This window comes from Lepeophtheirus salmonis, chromosome 3 (genome assembly GCF_016086655.4).
Source record: "Lepeophtheirus salmonis chromosome 3, UVic_Lsal_1.4, whole genome shotgun sequence".
Classification (NCBI taxonomy): domain Eukaryota; kingdom Metazoa; phylum Arthropoda; class Copepoda; order Siphonostomatoida; family Caligidae; genus Lepeophtheirus; species Lepeophtheirus salmonis.
Window position 1 is genome coordinate 38,375,588 of NC_052133.2, and position 16,435 is coordinate 38,392,022.

At 31.1% G+C, this 16,435-nt stretch overlaps 3 protein-coding genes and 1 long non-coding RNA gene across 5 annotated transcripts; 1 reads left to right on the plus strand and 3 right to left on the minus strand.

Moving 5' to 3' along the window:
• Nucleotides 1-1,043: 1,043 nt before the first annotated feature.
• LOC121115040 (cytochrome c oxidase subunit 5B, mitochondrial) lies at nt 1,044-2,268 on the minus strand. Of its 2 annotated transcripts, none has more exons than XM_040709192.2 (2): nt 1,977-2,268; nt 1,044-1,393 (listed from the first exon to the last, which is right to left on the minus strand). In XM_040709192.2, the coding sequence occupies exons 1-2, from the start codon at nt 2,136-2,138 to the stop codon at nt 1,166-1,168; spliced, it is 390 nt and encodes a 129-aa protein (XP_040565126.1). In that variant the 5' UTR covers nt 2,139-2,268; the 3' UTR covers nt 1,044-1,165. The 2 variants fall into 2 exon arrangements, with proteins under 2 accessions (XP_040565126.1, XP_040565127.1); XM_040709193.1 differs by having other exon boundaries at nt 1,044-1,718; nt 1,977-2,261.
• Nucleotides 2,269-2,383: 115 nt separating this feature from the next.
• LOC139905007 (uncharacterized) lies at nt 2,384-3,839 on the plus strand. The gene is made up of 2 exons (XR_011779418.1): nt 2,384-2,522; nt 3,405-3,839. It is a non-coding gene; the product is annotated as an uncharacterized lncRNA (long non-coding RNA).
• A 3,961-nt stretch (nt 3,840-7,800) lies between these two features.
• On the minus strand, nt 7,801-12,063 carry LOC121115042 (uncharacterized). The gene is made up of 2 exons (XM_040709195.2): nt 9,394-12,063; nt 7,801-9,326 (listed from the first exon to the last, which is right to left on the minus strand). The coding sequence occupies exons 1-2, from the start codon at nt 9,479-9,481 to the stop codon at nt 7,885-7,887; spliced, it is 1,530 nt and encodes a 509-aa protein (XP_040565129.1). The 5' UTR covers nt 9,482-12,063; the 3' UTR covers nt 7,801-7,884.
• Nucleotides 12,064-12,103: 40 nt separating this feature from the next.
• RfC38 (replication factor C subunit RfC38) lies at nt 12,104-13,968 on the minus strand. Its single transcript, XM_040709196.2, has 4 exons — nt 13,581-13,968; nt 13,115-13,506; nt 12,460-12,666; nt 12,104-12,393 (listed from the first exon to the last, which is right to left on the minus strand). Exons 1-4 carry the CDS (start codon nt 13,860-13,862, stop codon nt 12,204-12,206), a joined length of 1,071 nt encoding a protein of 356 aa, XP_040565130.1. The 5' UTR covers nt 13,863-13,968; the 3' UTR covers nt 12,104-12,203.
• Nucleotides 13,969-16,435: the final 2,467 nt, after the last annotated feature.

Sequence of the window (16,435 nt, forward strand, 5' to 3'; positions counted from 1 at the left end):
AAAAGTTGAATTTTGTTTGAAGAGGAGTTGTCTCCTCGCCCATCATTTTTTCCACGGTAAACCATTTTGAAAGTATGCAGCCCAGTTTTATTCAAAACCAAATCTTAAGTTAATGGAAACAATCTCACATAATAGCGACGAACATAGTACAAATACCTTGGAAATAAGTAATTTCAAATAATTATATACACAAAAGAAAATGTAGCACTATGAGGCTACGATATCCAATGAACTGATATCCAAAAATTTCTACACTCTTAGCATTGTGAGTAGTTATCAAGGGACATGAACCTGGGATTCAGTTCTGTATTTATAATAATCGTAATTTGAAAAAGCCCAGTTATGTTATATTGACACACTGCAATTGCTTTGAAAATATTGTCCAATCCAATTAGGAGGAAAAAATCACTACTTTAACTCCCATGAACTAATTCACACATAATCAGCATATTCCTTCAAAATCCGTATGAGTCTTATATCTTGCGTATAAAATCCTTGAAAGTTCACAGAGAGAAAGATACAAAAAAAAATTAAAAACAGACCATTTAATCTCTCGTTTTATTTGTCTATTTTATAATAATGTCTTGACAATCCCACTGTTAAGGAAATACAAAAAAAAAAAAAATGGTTTGAAATTAATAGCAAATTGTCTTATTTCATTGTACAGGTCCCCAATATGATTAAAGAATCAAAAATTAGCAATTTCTACTTCACTTAGGAAAAGAGCCACATTTTTGCTGGAACCAATGAGTTGTTCTTACTTTCCTTCCAATTATAAGATTATATTTTCTTAGTAGTTATATAACTAAATGAACCAAACACTACTGTTAAAATTATAATAAACATAAATGAACACAAGCTATTTGATTTAAAGTATACAAAACCTTAAAAAAAACCAACTGACTCTATAATTATAAACCTAACTTGACATGAAAAGAGAACCTTCATAAGGATATGGTAGATCAACAATTAAGAAAGCAATTACTGTGAGGTGATTATATACTTAATTTATTGAAATAAAACGTCTTATTTAAAAGCCCGACTCAACTATCAATGATTTTAATACTACCATTCATAACACATTAAAACATCGTATCTTTTTGACTAATTTCATTTTAGAAAGGAGAGACAAAGGAATACGAACACAAATTAAAAAGCTAATTTTTTATAGAGGCATCTCATAACGATCAGGAGCAGCGTGTTTCTTCAATTTAAACCAATGTCCACAACGGCATCTCTTAGGTTTGTTCTCAAAGAGCCACATCCATTTAATGTTGGTATCGTGCTCATTACATAGACATCCCACCATTCTATATTCATCGAGGGCATCCACAATATGAGGTTCTTCCTTTGTTGCTTTTACAATATGTTTAGCTCTTAAGAAAAAGGGATCCTTCAAAATCAAAATGATATATTTACATGAATGTCATTATTAAGGGAAAAAGAAATGAAAAAAAAAAGAAAAAAAAAGTTATAAAATGCAATCTCCCCGTTTATTTGGACTGTAAAGGATTATGATGAAACAATTTGAAATAGACTCCGCAATCACATTGCTGAGGTTCTCCAGCATTTAAATTGAACCATACAACGTCCTTGAAATCCGACTCGCAAGAACAACCCACAATACGAGAGCTTTCAATGGAAGGGATACGAATAGGTGTTTTAGCGGAATCTCCTTGTCCAGTTTCAGGTCGAATAAGGTAAGTGTCAAAGGGATTCTGAAATTTTTACGCACAAATAAACGGGGAGAAAGACTTGATTTAATTATATATGATTTATGTACACAATTCAGACAGAGGCGAAGGAACAGATTTTAGGATTCCAAAATGAGTACCTCCACCTCCGACTCGGAGTCTCATAGACATCCAAAAAGACCAGAATTTCATTCCCAAATGGAGGGGGCGGGGGAATCATCTCCTTAATCCCCCATTGGAGAACGAGTCCTGGTCAATTGTGGATTGGGAAGTGAAACATACGTCGTTTCCGGCTTCAGCAGCCAATATCTCGTATTTCTCAAGGCCAGTGGCGTGAAACTTGGGATCAGACATATTGGATCCTTTGGATGTGGCCACACATGATACGGAAAAGGATCTTTTGCCTGCGAGAGACAAAGCGTTCTTTGCAATTAAGCTTGCCATTCTTCACCACACTAATGGAGTTACGACTAATGCAATCAAAGATAAATAAATACTTTAATCAGATGGACAAATGATGGAACTTTAGTTGCTGCTGTGTAGTCTCTTACCTTCACACACCACAGTCCACAGAACCTTACATACAGCTACACACAAGATGGCAGCCACCAAAATTCTTAGCTTTTCTTCAATTTTTTGGTTTTATAGCTAAAAGCTATATAGCAGCTGTACGTATGATTTGCTTCGAACTTAAATATTGGTCATCCAACGGTAAAACGCAGTTCGGTCCATACATAGAGATGGAAAAAGGACACCTACCCCGTGGTAGACTACGCCCTACCCGAGTGAAGTTTACAAGTTCAATCCTCTAACAACCATGATACAAACGTAATTATTAATTGAACTTATTAATGACGTGATGACTTTAATGCAATTTATTTACACTTTATTATTATTTTATCGCGGAACTGGAAATTTTGCCTGAGCCTCACTAACGAGAGAGGTCTCTCAAACATGGGGTCGAATGATTTCGCCTTTAAATATTTATTGATCTTTTTTGTGTCTCCAAATTAGTAATTACTTTCTAATTCGAACTTAAAAGTAGCATTCCTCAACAACTGCTCCTAATAAGACCCATAACATTTTTTTATGACTTTGGCACTCTATCTTTTAATAACGGTACTTCTAAATAATAATGATAAAAAGGATGTGGAGTCGAAGCTAAAAATGGGAAGATTTGAGGCCCTCAAAAGTTTCAGGTGCCTTATATTTCTCTTAACTATATTGTATTTTAAAATTTTGGCATTTGTGAAACTGCTGTGTCTATTAAACTCAGGTATTCCTTTTAATTACAGAGAAATAAAATCTTTTTTATTTCTTTTGATCATGGTGGGTATTAGTCCACTTCTGGTGATCATAAATACACTAATATTTTTTCAAATGCCCTTAAAAAGTTCGTTTTATGAATAAAATATATATCATCAAATTAGTAATTTCAATCGTTATTTTCGGCTCATGAATGTTTAAAAAATGCGTACCTTTCAAGTAATTTAGATCTTATTCTATGGGGAAAAAATCAATAAAAAAATCATAAAAGTTACATTTATCAATTTTTGATAAAATAAATATGTTTACTTAGGATTATCACAGTATGAATATGATATATTAGTTATTATTTTAATGTTGAAGCATATCAAAAATAATAAACACAAACAATTGAATAAATTAAGCGACACATTTTTAATTTAGAAATGTTTTTCATATGTTTAGATCGATCTTCATAAATTAAAGACAGAAATACTTTCATGTTCTCTAAGACTTAGTACAAAAGAAGGGATCCGAGATACTCTTATCATCAACATGAGATCCTTGAATTTTAATTTCTACGGGAATAATGGCAGATTGAAACTTTATCCGAAGATGAAAACCAAACCAAGCTAAGCCTCAAAAGAGGAGAGTCGACTCCTTCCTTGGGTGGAGAGTCCTATCAATCCATATATAACAATTGAATAGATTCAAGAATTGAAGCTATGAAGGGATGTTTAAGAAGAGCTTGGAATTTAAATATTTCAAATATAGGATTATTTATTACGGAGTCATTATAAAATATTGAAATCGTATACAATAAGATAATTTTGTTATGTGTTTGCTTGTACAGCTCCATAAAATATAAGATCACTCAAGAAATAAAAAAATATTTAAAGATGTGTATTTTTTGATTAGGGCTTTTAAAAGAAATAAAATATGAAATACTTTTCTATGATATTCCTTATCATAGAATGATGAATAACTTAAAAAGGTCTAAAGAAAAGAGTGTCGTTTTTCATCATTTGTCACCCAAAAAAAATAAAAATATCTCGAGTTCAATACAAGATACAGGATCAATGAAACCACATTATTAATAAAAAAAATACACTGGAACATAAACTTAATTAATTGTACTTTTATTGGTAAAATTTTTAAGAAATTCTTCCCTTGTTTTAGACATCAGATTGGATATTATATGACCAGCACGTGAAAGGAACTGGGATATAGTCTTATGCCCAGCAACATAGCTTTCGCATAAGTTTTTAAGCCTTTGCTGTTGCTCAATGTATATCCTTTTGCGCTTTTTTTTAGGAAGTTGACCAATCGCTTCTTGAACAAGTATGGTGGAAACTGTCGATTCTTCCTTTTGAAATGCCTGTATGCATTTCCAAATTGATGGGTCGTGGTGTCCAACGAGATGGAAAAAACGGGAGTTCCATCCTTCACACTGGTTATTAGTCCTCGGGCAGTCAGTAATAGTCGCACGATCGACGTTCCAGAGTGTGGGAGGAAAGCGCGAAGGAATATGCCGCAATACACCTCTGACATCATTCGGAGCATGATAATGAGCAAAGCGATTTATACCACCAACGCATGTTGCATCAAAATGTGAAAGTAATTGCTCTGCATTAGGTGGACATCGCCTGCGAAGACAAGCCATACCATTGGAGATATCTTCAATTGGAAGTAAGGCCAAAGAATCTATCTCCCCACAAAACTGTCGAAATTCTTGATTTTGCTTATAAGTATTTATGAGACCCAGTTCTTGAACTTTCCTCCAAGTACTTTGGGTCAGATGGTAAAAATAACCTTGTGCTTGTACCTCTGGATCCAGAGATAGTCTCACGGCTTGGATCGCCGCCTGTTCGAAATCCAGGATGACAGTAGCAGGGTCAGGCATGAAATTAAGATCTTGACAATGACTCAAAACTGCATCAAAAAACTCCTGGTAAATATTTTGAGTCTTATTTTGAAGTAGGGCAAATACTGTGGCAACCGATGTATCTCCAAGAGGAACTCGTATAACGTAAACTTGTAAGAAGCCTGGGAGTGCCATTGAAAAATTCCCATCCATCATCCAGGTGTTTGCCTTACACATATACTCAAGGCCAGAATACGTACCAAAAACAAGGATTCGGGCTATTGACAATGGACCATTATCATAAAATAAGAATGGATCCCCTTTTGATGATAATGTCCATTCACCTTCCACTCGTAGCTCCAGAAGGGAAGACGGTACAGGTGGAAAAGTTTGGGCTCTTTGATTTCGAAGAGTCCTTTTGATAGAATCTTGGTCCTTGAGTTGCGCTTTAGTAGAGTTGTCCAAAGTTTGGACGAACTCGGCGTAAATTGCTGAAGGCTTGTCCTGAGTTTCAGAGGTTTTTTTTTCATGGCATTGACAGCTTTTACTACAGAAATTGAACCATTGTCGGAACTGTGATTATGAGGGTGGCTGTTCTTGGGATCACCCATTTCCAAATTTGTGGTCATCATCCCCTTGCACCAAGATGTCCGACGGACACATCTCCACCTTATCTTGGATTTCGTAGCTATTTGTTTTGTATATATATATCCCTCGAAACAGAGCTTTGGTCCTCCCTTGTTCGTCTTGATTAACTCCAACTCCATTAAGACGACTCTTAATAGGGAAAATTGTAGACACGATAAACTATGTAGAATTTTAAATCAAATAAAGATATCATTGGATTAAATAAAGATATTATGCGGTTAATAGCGTATTCCTCTATAATTAAGGAGGGGTATAAATTTATAGAAATTAGGAAATTTAGTTTTAGCCCAAATTTTCTAATGAACCCAAATACTACCAAGATTTTATTAGAAATTTGGGCTAAAACTAAACTTCCTAATTTCTATAAATTTATACCCCTCCCTAATTTAACGAACTTTTCAAGGGCCTTTGAAAAAATATTATTGTATTTATGAATTATGATTTATGAATGATCAAGGTTGACAATTTTGGTAAGAATACAAAAGCGTGCAAGGAGGAGGAAGAACTACTTATGACATCATTGATTAAATAATGATATTATATCAGTTTAATAGAATCTTGCCATTTTTTCCATTTAGACACTTCTCCTTTTTTTATCTTGCCATTTTTTCCATTTTTTTATCTTGACATTTTTTCCTAAAATCCTTTGTTTGATTTTTTAAAAGACTAGCGGGAGTATTCGACATTGCTTAAATTACTTCGCCGTCTATTTTTATATATTATCATTTATTACATTCATATTAATAAGCATCAGTGCCACTAAAAACAGATTTGTTATAAGTTATAACCAGACTATAGTAAAATATTGATTTATTGACTATTTAAACTGTTGAATTACGCTTATGACCACGATTCAAATATGTAAGACTAATTTTTATATTAATCTGTGAAATATAAAAAACGACAACAATTTTTGTGCTCCTCAGTACCTAATATTAAATATATTATGGTCCTTCTGGTATACTAGAATTATAGTTATTATAATATCCTTTTATATATACAATTACAAATAGAGAGTCCTCGAGAGAACTACACAAATTTTTAAATGACAAGTTTCAATAATTTATTAAATTTTTTTGAATTTTTTGACTGACGAGTTTTTTAGGGAGCGAAAAGTGTTAGGGTTAGTATCGAGAGTTCAGGTAAGTAACGAGTATTCAAGCGAGAAACGAGTAAAACTCGTAATTCCTCAAGTATTTTTTAGAAAGTCGAAAATACTATTCAGTAATATTCAACTCGCGGCACATCACTAATATGTATTAAAAGTCTAGAACTCCACTTAGACATTTCTTCACTATTGTGTTATAATAACATTTATGGTTTTTGTAGAAAATAAACTAAATTGCCTTAAACTTTGAGCTCTTCCCGCAACAGATTTGCTTAAGAAATGATTCATGGGATTATTCCATATAAAAGAGAGACAAAAAATTAAATTTTGAATATTACCACCTCAGATTTTGTCCAAATATGGATGAAATGTCTCTTTATACAAGGTATGCAGAATAATACATTTTCAACTCGAAATTTCAAGTATTTCAAAATTTACAAGGGCTTGGAAATTGGTGAAATAGCCTTTGTGTTTAGTTTATAGTCCCATAAGTGTAGAATATGATAATTTTTAAGGGACAGAGGGGTGTTGAGTTCAACTTCAATTTTGCATGATGATATTGAAACTTTGATTTAAAAAAAAAAAAAATTCATTCAATTTGATGACATTTTAAAAAAAAGATATATTTTTTAATTTTGTTTTAAATTTCAATTATAGTTAAAAAATTAACTGTCCAAAATATTGCTACATTTAACTTAATTGACAATGCCTCCCCTCTCCACGTCTCCTATGCCTATTGGTGTATACTAATAAACCAATTTAATTCAAAATTTGAACCAACCCCGTGGTTAAATTATCTTTGTTGTCAAATTTGAAATAGTTAGTCCTTTTCTTTTTTAAATAATGAAAGAAAGTCTTCAAAATGTTTATTTTTTGTGACAATTAGAAATTGTCAAAAAATATAACTCCCCAAAAGAAAAAAGCTAGTAATGGACCTGAATTTTAAGTAGACACATTTTGGAAATGTGTAAAATTCAAAAGTGCATTAAAATCGTTTGATTTCTTTAAAAAAGCAAAACTTATTTTTTAAATTTGATGCCAAATGAAATTGCCATTTATTCCTAAGTATTTTAAGCCCAAACTTTATGTAGAACGTTTATATCAGAGCCTTAAAACAACATTGGGCAGGTAGTACTATCTATAGAGTACATAAGAGTCTATAGTAATCCCTGCATTAGAGAAAAAATAAATTCTTTTTTGATGATAAAACAATTTCACATTCTCTTTTCTGCAAAATATTTTGAAATTTGACCAAAACAATTTCTCATTTTCTCGATTTTTGTTCGAAATTACTCAAGTGTCAATCATGCACAGTATATTTTATTTCATATTATATTATTAATATGTATATTCCGTAATGGATTCAGAGATTCATTTAACTTAGACTTTTGTGGACCTATATATAAATTGCCAAGGAAATAACTATCAACCAAAAAGTTTCGTTTTTCTTCACTGAATTTGAAAGTTCTACTGATTGAGTCCTCTAGTGGTTTTGTATTTAATGTTGAAGGCTTGTTTGTTTCATGCAATCTATCATTATTTGTTTCAGAATGTTGAGAATAAATTAACTTATCGTCAGATAGTTTATCTTTTCTTTCTATGTCCTTGCTCGTATTGACAATGTCAGAATTACTTATATTATTATTCAAATTGTCCTTAATTGGTGTGTTGGTAGAATCAGAAAAAGTTTCAAGTATTAAACTTTTTAGTTCAATATTTTCACTTTGTAGTGCCGCATTGTCTACCTTTGGGGTCATAGGGGAATGATCTATTTCGTCGATCACCTTCTCCTCTTCAGTAGTGACAGATATAGCTACAAAATTGATAATTTTCGTTGTCTTTTTCTTAACACTTTGTATAGCCAATGGACGATCCTTGTTTGATGGCCTTAGCTTTATTTTTGCTCCAAATATAGAATCATTCGAATTTTCTGAAAATTTGTTTCTTTCTGCTGCAATTCTTGTCTTTTGATTTGGAGATTTGAGTTTTATCCTTGTTTTGGATTTATTAGGCGAAGGATCTAATTTATTCCATTTGAGAAAGGGATCATTTTCCTCAGCATTTTCCATTTGGGATTTCATAACGTCTCTCCAATCCATTACGATAGCACTTGATCGAAAAGGAGGTTTATATTCAGGTACACCTAAATCAATTTCTTCCAGTATTTTTGTTTTAACAAATTTACCTCGGTTTTTAAGTTCAGATCGCCAGTCTGAAGTTTCAGCACTAGTCCCATTAATCTTGGTTTTTGAATAATTATTATACTTTCTCTTTGGTTTCGATGGATCTACATTTATCTTTTGTTTGATTGAAATAAGACGGTCTTGACAGAAAAAAGTTCTAATAAGGTCAATAATATTTATTTTATGAAAACCAATGCATTCTTCCATTATTGTAGCTGAAACAAATTCAAAGGGAAAATCCCATGGTTTTAAGTATTTGCACTCATAAATTACAAGTTCATCATCATCATTTAAGAACATTATGTCTGCATAGCATAAAGATATAATGTTTTTCAGATCATACGTATTTTTCGGAATCGGATTATCAAAAATCCCTCGAGCTTTCCGAATTAAGTCCTCATTTTTTTTATTGAAGTATTTTTCACGAATTTCTAAAGAGGATTTAATTATAATGGGCGTTGTTTCTAAGAGATTTTCTACTGGAGGTAAACTTTGAACTTTGCGAATTTCCCGATTCATACGCTTCAAAGCTTCTCTCCAATGGATTTCAGGAGGTGAGAATTCCCTTTCATTTCTAACATCTTCTGCAATATTATAATTATTGAGCCAAAATTAAAAATGTGTTTTTTATTATTTCAAATTATTACTTACCCATATTCTTTGCTGTTGAGAATAACTTATGTTCTGGGGGTCTTCCAATACTTTTAGTGGATTGGGTTACTTGTTTGAAGCTTTTCATTATTACTATAAATCACGATATAATTTAAAAGTAGGCAATTTATTAATATATAAAGTAATAACGTTTATTAGATATATATCACCTTTAAAAAAATGTATTAATTCTCTTTAAATGAACTTTTTTAACATGAAAACATCAAGTGTCATTAAAAATACCTTAGCCTCAACTAAATTATTTACCTTTTTTTAAATATGAATATTCTATAATAATAATTAATAATAACAATTTTTTTTTTTTTTTTTTTTGAGGTGACAGAAAGAATTTAAAAACATGAACCGATCCTTCATGATTGTTGAGTAGTCAAGTCATGTAAAAAAATACTTTTAATGAGCCAAAATTCTTTGTAATTTTTTGAATTGATATAGAATATTTAATGCAAGGTAGATAGTATATTCATTAAAAAGTTATCATATTCATGTTAAGCTAATTACTAGGACGTCCTAGTACACTTGTAACAATTTTCAAAATAATAATAATAAGTTCTTTCATGGGCAATAGAATCGAATTGTTTGGTTCTAGAAGGAATGGTTGAGTATACTCTGAGATTGTACATTTTATGAAGTAATTATCCTACCAGGAAAGTTGCAACTGCAATTTCCCAATTGGTTTTTGGTGCATTGGCGGATTTTGTCCTTAGTTTTGTACAAGTCAACATTAAAAAAAGTTTTTGCAAATTAAATCTTTGTTGCAACCTCGTTAAGAGCAAGAAGAGGGCTTTGAGTAATTTTCAAATGAATTTTGATATTTATGATTAAGGTTTTGGTTGATTTGTTATAACAGGTTGGTAAGTCAACATGAAATTATTCTTTAGAGGGGGAAGGGTTGAAGGGGATTGACCTCCCGCTCAAATGAATTTTATGAGCTAGCCCAAGTATTGATTTTAGGGAGGCACTTGGCCGAGGTCCTTCGCATTAATATAAAAAAAAAAAAAAAAAATAGGAATCCAGCACATTGTAAATAATATCATAGTCTCTTTCTTCGGAGTAAATTAGAAAAACAAACCAACCGATCAGCATAAAATTTGATTAGAAAATACTTGGCTGCGTTTTTGGTAACCTGGTCAAATCAAGTTGCCATTTTTTTTTTGCAATAAATCCTTACAGCAGAAATATATATATAATTAAGAATGAAAGAGTAGTAAGTATAATTATGATGATCCTCTCCTTGTAAATTCGAATAGCCCAAAGAAAGTTGTTTAAAAGCCAAAATATCTTGAGAAAAAGCTAGAAATATTTTAAGAAATTTTTATTCCTATCAATATTTGATTTTGGGGGTTTTATATCCTCAAAATGGAAAATGGTGCTTTAAATTAGTATGTTCATTTTTTTAAGCTTTAAAAAAATGTTGTAAATCTGAACAAATTCGTGTACTCCCGCTACTTTTAATAAATTTGTAAAAATATTTTATATTTAACAGAACAATTTGGTTTTCCGTCAAAATTAGAAATACATTTGCATAATGAATAATCAATGTTAAAAAAAAGAAAATAATGTTGTCAATTTAAAAAAATATGTATATATGTAAATGATACCCAAATTAGTTTAGAAAAATGTATGGGCTAAAAAACTAATTTCCCAATAAAAAATCCTAGTTACGACCCTGAAATAACTCCAAGCCAAGTATTTAACTAAAGTCCCACTCACGGTAAAACAACTGGGCCTTACTTTTCCTCTCAAACAAAAATCAAACCCTGCCTTTTATATTAAGAAAATAAAAATTGTTATTTACAAAAATATTATAAATTTTTACTGTACAATTTACATATGTTGTACCTTCCAAATATGTTATGGCCAATGGAATTTCTACGCCAGCTATGAGCCCCTCCTCCCCAAAATCATGCATACACCTCTGAATTAAAACTACTTTTTCACTCAGGAGTAAGTTTATTTTCGTAACAACTCTGCGTATCAGCTCAAATGCAGAACTGGGAACTCATACTCATGACTTCCAAACATCCTTTATTTTAAGTTTAGCTCAAGTCACACTTAAGTTTAATTAAGCTGCGACTTTAGATTCGAAATAAAAATATTCACGACTCGACTGAAAATCGAGAACTGACCAAAATTAAATGGTCATTTCTGTGTAAAAGTAACTCCAAACTAAATTTTCTTTGCAATTTTATTTTTGTTATATAAATTTTGGGTTTATTCTATAAAATTTGGTTATAAAGGAATTTTTCCTCAAATAATAGTTGAACAAATGTCGCACATATCATTAAAATTCTCACTTTTTTATTGATGTAAGTATATGTACGCGCAATTGTTGATTTATCGGCTATTGAATCAGTTAAATCGTTTTATTATGATACGTTAACGAAAAAACAGAAAGCCGAAACGCTACGATTAATTGAACTACAAATATTACTCGTTGAGCAACCTCTAACTATTTTTCATAACGACTTAAAACTTGCTTATTATATTTTTAGATCAAAAGGAACATTCTAAGATCTTAAAAATTCGTTCATACTCGAGAAGCGACCCAAACTCGTAAAAAAGGACTTTTGAATTGATCAAATCATATGTTTAGGACTTATTTGGCTACCTTACATATCATAAAAAATTCAAATATTCATAATTCCAAATCTAGGGTCCTAAGTCATAACGCTTTAATAACATAGAAAAATAAATTTTAAAAATTATATTATATTTGTAATAAATTTTTGTTACAACGTTAAAAAAGGAATTGCAAATGGAGTATTTCAGTTATATAGCGGTTTTATTATTTAAAATCCACAACCCATTGTTTCTTCCATAAACTTCATGTATAATGACATAAACTTAGCAACAAATGCTTCCAAGTGAAATATGGATTTATTTCCTTGATTTAAACGGTGCTCGTAGGAGGCTGCTAAAGATGTAAGTTGTGTTTTTAGCTCTCCATCGCAATTTTTTACCAATTCTTTTAATAAGCCACTAAAGTTTAAAAAAGAAACACTCATTTAATTTCTGATAGCCGGCATTGTAATTAATATTACTTACACAAAAATTTCATCAGGAGGAATACAATGACCCAGGAGCTCATATAAACGTCCACGAACTTCAAGCAACTTTTTGGGAGTTTGTTCCGAAACAATCATACGTGCAGTATCTTTTAAATATACTTCCCAGTCCAAGTCAACAATATCCTGTCCATCAACAAAAGGATACTGCTTCACTTTACAAGCTTCAGTAAGTAATAAGGCTCGTCTATTATAAAAGAATAAAAAACCGTTTAAGTATATCTCCAGAGGCTAACGATATTATTTGTGCTTAGTTTGCTAACATTTTCATCATGTGATTTTTCTCAAGTTTTAATATATTTCTAATGATTTTTTATGTAAACTGTTTTCTTTCTACGGGAACCTTGCTTCATAACCTAAATATTTTTTGAAGAATGCATTTTATTCATAATTTTTGTATTCGGAGATTTAAAAAAGAAAGAAACATTGTTCATTCAATCTTTATTCTGTAAATGACTGGGGGATCAATGGAAAACTCATTGTAAGCAATACTATTCAATAGGTATTGTAGTTTATGTGCCAAAATCCCAAGTGACAAAAGGGAAAAAAAAATTATAAATAAAATTGGGTAAATTCATCTTGCGACAAAAATTATTTTGCAATGACATTAAAGCTAAGTATCGATATGAATGTACCTTAGATTACGATTTGACTTCTCAGTGATACGCCTTGCTAATTCCATAGGAAGTAAACATCCCTCCTTTTTGGACACAGTAACTAATATTTGAATTATATCGTCAGCAGAAGGAGCCGGGATTCTTATGGATAAACAACGAGACTTAATAGCAGGAATAATTTTAGAAGTGGAATTAGAGCATAATATTAGACGGCAAGTCGATGTATACTTTTCCATGGTTCGTCTCAGAGCATGTTGAGCATCCTTTGTTAATTTGTCTACTTCATTCAGAAGGACTACTTTGAAGCTTGCTCTTTGTGAATCTCCATGAATTTGCTGGGCAGATGCTGTATTTTTGATTAATTCTTGGATCACGACACGATCATAAATACCTACATCGCTTGGGTTGAGCTGGAAAAAAAAGTAAATCCATAAATACAAATTGCTAGTTCAGACAATAAGATCACAACAATAGTGAGGCTTACTTCAATATGATAATTAGACGCAATCGTCATTATTTCGAGTTTCTTCTTACTCGGCGTTTCGAAATTTTGGTGCTCAATCCGCAGCCTTTCTACACCAGGACCATAGAGCTCCCTTAGTAATGCCACTATCCTTGTCTTCTTTCCAGCTCCGGATGGTCCATGAATTAACAAATGGGGGAAATCCTCACTTTTAACAAGGGTCTCCAAATATGCAGCTTGTTTTAAACCAAAGTCTAATTTGTTTAATTTGTTAGGACGATATTTATCAACCCACAGAGACATTTTTCTATTCAAATATCAAAATGTACAATTAAATATCAGTGAGTTTGATCTTTTCTTAGGCAGACACTTTTCCCGCTAGTAAAATAATATTCCGTCATGCTCAGCTGCAGTTTCTTGTTTTTTTTTATTCTGAAAAGAGGTTTAGAGATTCAAGTAATAGTAATATTCTCAGAGGCGATAATTATGTTTTAATTATGTTGTGTACAAGTTGTGATTTTGTACAAATTCCACGCAAAAAATTAGATTAAGGTTTTAGAGTATATGTGATTATTTAAATAGTCCACATAATGCATTAATTTTTGAATGAAAATTATTAATTCATAAGCATTATGTGACAAATTATAAAGCTCCGTTGCACACAGTTAAATTACTCAGGAGTAAAATAATTTTAATTAGTGATACTGATGGGACGACTCCATAACAAATCCAGATGCCAATTCTGATGCAATTCCGGTAAAAATAGCCTATTCCAATTCTTTAATATTTTAAATAATAGTTAATAAATACAATTTTGCTATCAGAGGCGTCCACAGAATTATATATATATTAAATTTCTTGGGAGAAAATTTCAAAAACACATGACTAGTTGGAAATTTTTTTTCCAAAATCTACAGCTGTTCACAAAAAATAAAAATTTTGGAAAAAAAATTCCAAAATCAACAGCTCTTCTCTAAAAAAAAAAGTTCTGGGAAAAACATTCAGTAAAATTATTTTTTTAGGAAAAAAATTAGAAAAATTAAATTAAATTTCTAATATAAAAATCAAAAATTCCTTAATGGGGGGGGGGAGTATGGGGGGGATTTATCGTAATCGTAAATTAAACATTATTTTCCCAATCCCGATCCCAATTCCGTTTCCAGAAAAAAACACCCGATTCTCCGAATACGATTAATCGTCCCCTCACTAATTTTATTAGATCAAAATAAAATTATATCATCAATTATTAATTAAAATGGTTAATATTATGATCAAATAGAACATTATAAAACGAAGAAATTACAACTTCAACTCAAAAAATACTTAAAAGCTTAATTGCATAAGGTATCATTTTTTGGGCATACCGGTTTATGATGTATAAATACGTAACCATTAATTTCATCAATCGAAACAAATCATTGTCATATTCAAATTGTTGTAGATGGGTACACTCAATTTTGGTGGGAAGGCTAAATTAATGGCGACGTACCTAAAGTATTGAAATGAGGAAGTACATACCTACATTTCTTTTTCTAATACTCAAGGGTCTTTATTCAGAGTTGGTGTACTTATATTAATTATTGAGGATGTATTTTGAATGGAAAAACACCATTTTTTTAAAAATAATGAATAAGTGCAGAAACGTTGCTAGCTTTCATCATTTGGAGGGGCTGAGCTCCAAAAATCATCAACACCGTAATACAATTAGTACTTAATAAAATTGGTTTATTATATATATATATGTTGTTCCAAAAAATTAGAAGGATGAGTTTAAATGAAGGATTTACAGTACTTGACATAAGTGAATAGTTCAATAATTGAATATTGCATGGATCTATATATTAACGGTATAATTTTTGCTATTTTGATTTAAATTACTCATATAAAGATATTTACTGACACATTATAAATTTCAAATGTCCCCAGTTATATTACACATAAGTATATAATAGCTATGTAATTTGAATAGACCAAAATGAAATGAAAGGATCTATTAATAGTTGGTAATTAGAATGATTAATATTGTAATTAAATTATGCATTTAAAGGCGAAGAAAATTTGCCTTGTATACATCATTATGAATATATTAAAATTATTTTTTTCCCCAAAAACTTTTAGGGGGGCTTGAGCGACGCCACTGAATAGATGGTTAATTCATTTCTTACTTTAATTTTGTCAATTTTTATTTCTCGATTTAATTAAGAATAATAGTCGAATTAGGTTTCCCCCATATTAGGAATAATATATTTTGCAAGTGTTGAGTAAACGTATTTTAGCTAAACTTTGTAGACCTCTTTATTGGAACTTCTTACACACGCCCCATTTATGGGATAATGCTAGGATATATTTCATTCATTGTCCCAGGATAAGGAGACAACCCTAATTAGAGTTGATTTTAATAATTTAAACCTTTTTATCTCTTAAATAGAGTTCGTTTAAGATTTTGAGTGGGGAAAAATTGAACCAAGAAAAAAAAATTCTGCATTTAGGGGACAACAAAGTTAAATGGAGATTAAGTTTTTTTTTTTTTTTTGTCTGTTGCTCACTAAGATTATGGCAAATTGATTTTGATCTACCTTTAGTGCAAAGATTATATATGGTCCCAGTAAAAGGCCATTAAATTTTGAGATGTCAAGGTCAAGGTAGCACAAAACGTAACTAATGCATATTCAACCATAACTTTGGAACATATTGAGGTATAAATAGTTTCCCTATTTATTCGGTCCAGTCCAGTCTAAGTTTCTGTCAGTTTAATAAAAATGCTTCATACAGCTAGAAAAATGACCATAGGTGGAGGTTTTGCGCTCTACCGAGTGCCTATTCTAGTTAATTATGTTTATGATGTTTTGTGCTATTATAATATAAAATTTGATCCA

Bases quoted from the DNA above. Each gene is read 5' to 3' on its own strand.
- RfC38 (XM_040709196.2), bottom strand. From the start codon at position 13,862: ATGTCTCTGTGGGTTGATAAATATCGTCCTAACAAATTAAACAAATTA. The intron at 13,507-13,580 runs GTAAGCCTCACT...TTTTTTTTCCAG, and splicing joins CGTCTAATTATCATATTGAA to CTCAACCCAAGCGATGTAGG. The intron at 12,667-13,114 runs GTACATTCATAT...CTTTTATAATAG, and splicing joins AAGTCAAATCGTAATCTAAG to ACGAGCCTTATTACTTACTG.
- LOC121115040 (XM_040709192.2), bottom strand. From the start codon at position 2,138: ATGGCAAGCTTAATTGCAAAGAACGCTTTGTCTCTCGCAGGCAAAAGA. The intron at 1,394-1,976 runs GTATGTTTCACT...TTGATTTTGAAG, and splicing joins CTGCTGAAGCCGGAAACGAC to GATCCCTTTTTCTTAAGAGC.
- LOC121115042 (XM_040709195.2), bottom strand. From the start codon at position 9,481: ATGAAAAGCTTCAAACAAGTAACCCAATCCACTAAAAGTATTGGAAGA. The intron at 9,327-9,393 runs GTAAGTAATAAT...ATAATATTGCAG, and splicing joins CTCAACAGCAAAGAATATGG to AAGATGTTAGAAATGAAAGG.